This window comes from Cucurbita maxima, unplaced genomic scaffold (genome assembly GCF_002738345.1).
Source record: "Cucurbita maxima cultivar Rimu unplaced genomic scaffold, Cmax_1.0 Cma_Scf00019, whole genome shotgun sequence".
Classification (NCBI taxonomy): domain Eukaryota; kingdom Viridiplantae; phylum Streptophyta; class Magnoliopsida; order Cucurbitales; family Cucurbitaceae; genus Cucurbita; species Cucurbita maxima.
The window spans coordinates 424,546-432,548 of NW_019272035.1; the positions used below are offsets into that span (position 1 = coordinate 424,546).

The following is an 8,003-nucleotide window of genomic DNA, read 5'->3' on the forward strand; positions in this document are numbered from 1 at the left end:
TTTTTTTTTTTTTTTTTTTTTTTTTTTTTTTTTTTTTTTTTTTTTTTTTTTTTTTTTTTTTTTTTTTGTTATGGTTAATACATCTATTTACTTATGTTAATTTTTAATTCATTAAGTGAGGTGGTGGGGTAGATTATATATATATATTTAATTATATTATGTGTGGTAGATTATTTAAAATATTTAATTTTAAAAATGGTAAAAGTAATAAGTATGAATATTTTTTTAACACGTGAATATATATTTTAAACCGCTTTTAGATTACAAAATAATGGTATAGAGTAAAATAGTTATTTTACGAAGGTTTATAAGCTAAAACAATATATATTTTTTAATTTAATTTAATTTTTTTTACGTAGTTATTGAATTAACAAAATTTTATAAGTGAAAGTTTAAAGACTTTTTAAAAATATATATAAATAAATTTTGAAAGTTTAAATATATTTTTGAAATAAATATCAGATGTTACGTGTATATATATATAATTTAGCCATAAAATAAAAACTTAAATTCAATTGTGATGTAAAGCAAATTTTCTTTATCGAACTGAAACGACGACGTTTGGACTTGAATATTTGCTAAAACCCTTGTAATACTTTGATGTTCATTTCATTACAGTTCAAGCATAGTGGAAAGAAGTCTACAATGGCGTCCTTAAGGGCAGTCTCTCGGCTATCATCTCGCCTGCAATCTCTCGCTCCAAAGCTCAACAAAAGGTCTCCATCTTCTGAGCTCTCTCCTTTCAAATCGTCTTGTCAATCTCAGCCCTCTGCAGCTTCTATATCGCGTGTTTCTTGCACTTCGCGGTGAGACTTGTCTCTTTTCTCCATTTCCAATCTCATTGTCATTTCATCAAATAATCATTAGTGACAGAAATGGATTTGGTTCAATTCCTTACTATGGAATAGATTTTTGCAATAGGTTACCATTGGAGTTGAGTAGTCAGGGGTCACTGATGCCATTGCACAGCGCTATAGCTGCAGCTAGATTGATTTCGAGTCTGAGCATTGAATCTCAAGGATGGGGGTTGGTTCCTCAGGGTATGTTCTTGCACTTGATTCTTGTGAATGCTGATGATTCTCCTTAATTGTATTTGCTCGAGGAATGTCGCTAAGGAAATGTTACGAATATCCGTTTGTTTGTTCGCACTTTATAGATTTTTTTTCTATAAAATAATGTCGGATATTTTTTAGTATCTGTTCATAGTTCGGGTCAAGTTCAATGCACATGTCTTGCTGAATTCCAGTACGATTGAATTAATCGTGGATATTTAGCGACGTTGCTGATTGCCTGTACTACTAGAATTTCCGTCACCTTTGAATTGCGATTAGAGTCATATAGGTGAAAATGATAGATAGACAACATCACTTGGACTGGTGTACGAAGGAAGCAAGCGGAATGATGCAATAAATTTCAGTATTTGAATGAAAATTTAATATAATTGATCATTTATAAGAAGTAGCCTTAATCGACTGCAGAATTTTAGCATTAATCTACTTTTTTTACAACTTGACTGATGCCGTTTATGTTTATGTGTTGACTCCTCTTATTTATCACCAAGCTTCAAAATATACTCGAGTTGTGTTCAACTAGTTGATGATAGAGAATATTTACGATCTTCAATTTATGTAACCTTAAAAAAAAAAAAAAATTGTGTTGCACATCTCAATAGTAGTGTTATCATATCATTTTTATTCTATCTATTATTACCGCTGTCTAAGATGTGAGTGTATACCCATACTAACTTATGCGCATCTCAGTGATTTTCAATGGAATATCACTTGATCCTACAATCCATAGAACTGTATGTCTTCAAATTAATGGTTGTCATGACTCGTGACCTAGTAAGTGGGTGCACATATTTGGGTTATTTGGCTGGAAAGAATTGAAAAAAATAAAATGTTGGAACATTTGAGTACGTTTTCTTCACTTTGCAAACGACTTTTGAACCATTTTTTGGTTCCTAGAGTTTGTGTCATTAGTATTCAACTGGTGTTTAAGTAAATAGGGGAGTTCCTTATATTTGTGTGCGCGGGGACGTATAATTTTTGGTTAATTGGGAGGTACTCTTAATCCATGTAAAATTCTCCTGTATACAAGCACCTCATTTTCTTCCTCAGATGTTGTCATATCTCATGGTGACAACAAAAATTCCCGAAGAAAGTAATCTATTTGATATGTTTTGTTCTTTGTAAAAAAGTAAACATTACTAACTTCCAATTGCAAGAAGTTTGTGGCATCATTGTTTATTACCCCTCCTACACCTGAACCCTCATAATGTGTGCTTGTTTTGGGTGGCTAGGATGACAGTGACTCGTTATCATTCTCTGCGGGTTCACTGGGAAGTTTTGGGGACTGTTACTTGTTTTTATGGATTTGGGTAGCTCTTCCAAAAGCTGAGTTGTACTTCAGATGCTACTTCTTTCAAAATCCAGAAACCAGGCTAAATCTATCTAGACTGATGCTATATTGCTAATCTTTTTAAGGCTCGAAAAGTGAAAAAAGTAGGAATTTTCACGATAATCAAGATAATCAATTTTTGGCATCTTTCTTGGCTCTTAAACTTTGGTTAGATGTTTAGGACTCTTATCTCCTCCTTTATACAGAGTTTATTCTGAAGAAATATCTCTTAATTACCCAAAAGAAACACAAATCGAAACTTTTGTTCTTGAGAACAAGAAGACTGTAAAAGTAGTAAAGAAAATCATTTCGGGGGTGATTCAAGCATGAGTTCGACATCTTCAAACATTGGTTTAGTATGTCTAGGGGTTTAAGTTAAAGGTTTGGGAAGTCGTTGGGATGCAGCTTTAGAAAGCATAGACTAAGAAAAACTTTGTGGGGTTATTGTTCAAACTCGATCGTTTCTCCAATAAATTCAGTTTTGGAAACTTATCATCCTAAACATTGGTCAGGCTTGGGAAGCCAAACCGATGCCTCAAAGTCCCCTTCACAGTTGTAGGGTTATTATCTTTGTTCTTTGGTCTCATAATAAGTTGTTACAAGTGTCTTCTGGCATTAACTTTTGCTAATTTTATTTATGGGAGGAAGTTATGGATGCAAGTTTATAGATCATCATTTTAAGTACTTTCCTGCACGACAATTCATTTGTTAGAAGAACCGTCTTTGACATTGTTTTGTCTTTCCTGCAGGTATTTCAATGCCTTTATGACGGCTTTACTTTGCAGTAAGTTGTTCTCTGTACTTTTCTATTTGTTGACTATTAGGGTTTCTTTTTACTCTTAGCTCCCTACAAGAATATAAACCTTAATCATCGCCTCTAAATTTCTTTTGTCCTAAATTTGGCTGAGGTTTAAAGTTACATTTCATCTTGTAATGATGAAATTCATTGAAGTGATTCAGCAATACTTATTTGCTGGCATTTTACTCAAATGAAACAAGTTAATGTTGCAAGTGATTGATATACAAACTTTCATGATCGTAGGAGTTATTACCCTTGGAAAGGGCATGGGCATGCTGAATTTTTTGATTAGATGTGTATGCATGACTTGAATGACATCTTGTTGCAATGCAATGATCTTGAATTCATTCTCCTAGACAAGTTCCTAGCCAAGTTCTATTGAAGTTTTAGGAATCCAGCTACATAGACATGTATCGGTTTTTAGGTTTAGCATGTATCGGTTTTTAGGTTTAGCATGTATCGGTTTTTAGGTTTAGGTCTTTGAAAATTAAGCTTGTAAACACCACTTCCATTGTTTCATTGTTTTGTTTTGTCACCGACCTTCTAGCCATATTTTCAAAATCTATGCCAAGTTCAAAAAAAAAAAAAAAAAAAAATAAGCCCCATTTGACAATAACGATTTTGTTTTTAGTTTTTTGTTTTTGAAATTTATGCTTGTTTCCTTCCAATTTTTCTTACTATAATTTTCACCTTTTTTTTACAAAAAAGATTTGTATTTTAATGAAATTTCTAAAATAAAAACAACTTCTTAAACTATTTTTAAAATTTTGTGGAAGTAGTATTTATAAGCTTAATCTTTTTTTTTTTTTTTTTTTTTTTTTTTTGGTAAAGAAATTGTGATAAAACAACCCCAATTTTCAACATTGGTAAATGAATGAAGTTCAAAATATATCCTCTTACTATGAAAAGGGCCTAAAAAATAAACAAAAAAATGAAATGTTAGATTAGCTTCAAGTCAATACAACTAGAAAGAATGTACATATTAAATGCTCAAACCCCAAGGTTAAAAAAAATATATATATATACATAAAAAAAGAAAACTTCTATTTCCTTCGCTAGAAGGAAGCCCTACAAAAGAATAGGTTAATAGAATCCTACATGGGTCTGAATTTTTACATCGGGTGAAACTTCAAAATATGACACTGTATCCCTTCTTTTTAGCTTCTCCCTTTTTACCTTTTCTTACCTCTCCTTTTTTACCTCTCTCCTTCAGTTTCTACCTTTTGATTAATGGCGAGCTGTTGGACTTCTTAAAGCACTTAAATTCTCAAGCTTCTCTAAGTAAGACAATTTTTTTGGTGTTACAACATCAGCAGCTTTGCTCACAAGGGTCACGTCTTCTTTACAGCAACTCTCCTTAGTGGACAATGATTCTGTATTAAGTTTATCATTGTCAACGTCCCAACCCATGAAATCTGAGAGTGTCTTTGAAGGTGGGGAGCCATTGGGACTCAGCTGCTTCTCTGTATCCACAGAGACGTTCTCAGACGACTGCTCGATCAACAATTCTCGAGCAACAGTGTCTGCATAAAGTACATCCTCAATCCTGGACATGATATTAAAAGCCAAGCTTTCTATCACCCTTGAATAGCTTTCTAGGATTGCTTGTCCTACATCCTGTGAACAATCACCAAAGATGAAGATCAATGGATTGCTGATGTTTCAACATTTTAGCAAAAGCAAAGCTTAAGTACGTAAATATCTCCGAACTTTGCCCTTTTTAAAAAAGATACTCCTCTTCGATGAACATTTGAAACTATCCTTGAAATAGAAATTAGATAGGATATTGGACAAAGATTAGGACCTGGAACCCGAACTCCGGCACATTGTCCCAGGGTAAAGTTTCTACTTCACAGGTAGTTTTGAAAGAAAGGGCAAAGTTCAAGGGCTTTTTAGCCAAGACAGTTATCGAAGCGTTGATTTTTACCTTGTTATGTTGTATTTTGGATACATCAAGAGCAGATTGAGAAATCCCTGGAAATCTTTGTTTAATTAAGAACAAGATGCTTTCAACTCTCTCTTCAAAAATCTCTCTTTTCTCAAAGCTCACTGCTGAACCCCATGTGGACTTTCCATCCTTTTGATGCATCTTCCTCGTCCATATCACAATTGAGGCCTCAATCCTGTTCTTAAGATCAATCACTTTGTATTCTGTCGACAAGTCCATTGATTTTAGGAATTCCTCTGGATTAAAATAATCATCTGTTATGCTCCTGTAGATTGCATCTCCCAAGCTTGTTTTTCCATTCTACAAAAGATAATCACCATTCAAGTTCAGCTTCAAATTTCATATAACCAATCATCCTAAGCTAAGAAGCACGGATACAGACACGAGACACAGATACGACACGACCCAAACACAGTGAAATGTCATTTCTTGAAAATCTAGGTCACAAACACGACATTTACTATATCATTTCTAAAAACATGATAGATTTATATGCTAACACATGAGTTTGATTTATGCTTGCTAAATTAGTGTCCGATATATGCCTAACAAGTATCTTATACATATTAGACACGGTCATGTTAACCGACCTAAACTGACCATACTTCTTAGATCACAAGTTTTTTTCTCTTACCTTTGGGAGAGATTCAATGTAGCTTTCTGGTACTTCCATTTCTGTCAATACCTGAGCGTTTATGGCCATGGCTGCTTTTAGAATTTGGTTCACAGATTCCTTCTGAAACAGCAGCCATTTTCGAGTAACTTCGGATAGCCCGTTCGGAGGTACCTTAACTGCTGGTAGCCACCATTTGTCTCCATCCCTCTGTGTATAATCTGTAATAGATTCATCATCTCTTGATACATACCAAAATTCATCTAGTTTACCAAATTGATCCAGGTAACCCTGCCAATGGTATTCAAGTGAGAACTGGAGGTAAGGATGATAAGCCTTAAGGTCCTTGGGAAAATGTGGACCTCTTAGATGGGTGAGATACTTACAATTAACATGGCATCTAGTTTTCTAAGTGCTGGAATGTTCATGAGCAAATCATTCCTTTGTAAAGTCACCATGATCTATAAGAAAAACAAACAATTCTTTAGAACGCAAAGGGAGGAACGAGGGAAGGGAACCATGTATATTCCCTCGACCAAGAGGTCAAATGTTTGAATTCCCGCTTCCACGGGTTGAACTCAAAAAATTGGAAAGAAAAAAGGAGTTTAGGGAGAGGAGGACCTCCATGTCTATTCCAGCTTTTGTCCTTTGTTTTGAAGGGACAAATTCAACAATGTGATCGGTTACAGATAAAAACCATTCTATTTCTCTTCTCCATCTCGTTTTCTTCTCCGAAGATAACGACTCGAGCTTCTGCTCCCCAAAAGTAGACGCTACAATGTTTTTTCATATTGATACAAATTAGATTCTAGCCCAATTGGTTAAGACATATCATCGACCGAAATGTCTGACATTCAAATCATCCCTTTAACATATTGTTGAACTCGAAGAAAATGTAAACCGGAATCTAAATATGGCATGATGTTCGAGAAAGACAGATACAAGAAGGAAAAAAAAAAAAAAAAAGGATACCTGCTAGGTTTGTTATAGAATTAGACAAAGCCAGGGCAGAAGAAACACCCTTTCCACCTCCTGACATATCCTCACCCAGAAGCAATTTAGCAAACTTTGCTATCATCAATTCCAAATCTGAACCAAAAAATTCATGAGTGGCCAAACTGGTGAGAAGATAAGGAAACTCTCAAGCTAACTTAGATAAGTGTTTTTGCTCTGCAATTTGATGAAATCGATACAACTCGACAAGTAAAGAGGTAAAAACATCATAATTTTACCAGAGGTAGGTTGACATCGTAGACATCTTGCTTTGATACCATGTCCATCGAAACACGAAACCGGGCTTTTATTGTCACTCAATGCCCATCCAATTCTTTGGGATTCTGAAGAATCTCTTGAACCATGACCCTCTTGTCCACCCTCTGAAATCAAACTATGGGTTTTTCTTCCAGGAAGCTCCACGGTTCTCTTGAATTGGAATGATCTTGATTGCTGAACGCTTTGCTGAACCAGAGCTCTAACCATTTTGAATCCTATCTTTCTTCAACAACAACAACAAATTTTTTTGTAATGAATTGAAGCAATCAAGAATGGGTACTTTTTTCCTTTGAATGTGGAGGTTTTCGGGGTCTGGGTTTAGAGAAAATAGTGCAGTTTTATTCTCTTTTTTTTTTCCTTTTGGTGTTCTTTGGGTGCAATAGATTGTGGTGTGAATGTGTTAAGAGAGAAATAGTGAAGGGTTTAAGTGAAAAAAGTGTTCGCAATAAAGGCTGCAAATTTAGTTGAGTTTCTCTTTTAATTCAATGGTTGAGAGATCAATGCTTGGCAACAAACTAGGGAGAGACATACAAGCACAATTAGAGATTGGTTTTCTTTTTAGTGGCTACTTTTTGTGTATGGAGAAAAGTCTTGACCATTTCTATCCGTCAAAAAATTAGAAGTCATTTGAAGTCAACCGAAAGCTAATTCTTAACCGTAGCTTGAATGGTCCGACATAAATATCTCTCTTTTTGAGTTCTATAGGTTTGAATCTCGGTCTCTTGTTTATAATGTTATATTCTAAAAATAAAGGTGGTATGCAATATGTTTATTTTTAAGGTAATTTATTAAAAAATATACTATTTTTATTTATTAGAAAAAAGAAATCCTTAAACCTTTTTTACGATCATGGTTTGTCAACAAGTAAATACTGCCTATATTGTTTGGAGAAATTATTTAGAGATTTTTTTTAAGTATTGATTAGGGAATAATTTTGGGAGTTCTTTTTTTTTTTTTTTTTTTTTTTTTAA

At 34.0% G+C, this 8,003-nt stretch overlaps 2 protein-coding genes across 4 annotated transcripts; one reads left to right on the top strand and one right to left on the bottom strand.

Moving 5' to 3' along the window:
- Positions 1–605: 605 nt before the first annotated feature.
- LOC111493876 lies at positions 606–7,505 on the top strand. Of its 3 annotated transcripts, none has more exons than XM_023143782.1 (4): positions 606–806; positions 922–1,040; positions 3,150–3,184; positions 7,167–7,505. In XM_023143782.1, the coding sequence occupies exons 1-3, from the start codon at positions 646–648 to the stop codon at positions 3,167–3,169; spliced, it is 300 nt and encodes a 99-aa protein (XP_022999550.1). In that variant the 5' UTR covers positions 606–645; the 3' UTR covers positions 3,170–3,184; positions 7,167–7,505. The 3 variants fall into 3 exon arrangements, with proteins under 3 accessions (XP_022999550.1, XP_022999551.1, XP_022999549.1); XM_023143783.1 differs by lacking the exon at positions 7,167–7,505 and adding an exon at positions 3,443–3,514; XM_023143781.1 differs by lacking the exon at positions 7,167–7,505 and having other exon boundaries at positions 3,150–3,427.
- On the bottom strand, positions 4,058–7,273 carry LOC111493822 (rho guanine nucleotide exchange factor 8-like). The gene is made up of 7 exons (XM_023143702.1): positions 6,993–7,273; positions 6,733–6,849; positions 6,382–6,533; positions 6,147–6,221; positions 5,782–6,051; positions 5,127–5,447; positions 4,058–4,816 (listed from the first exon to the last, which is right to left on the bottom strand). The coding sequence occupies exons 1-7, from the start codon at positions 7,237–7,239 to the stop codon at positions 4,427–4,429; spliced, it is 1,572 nt and encodes a 523-aa protein (XP_022999470.1). The 5' UTR covers positions 7,240–7,273; the 3' UTR covers positions 4,058–4,426.
- Positions 7,506–8,003: the final 498 nt, after the last annotated feature.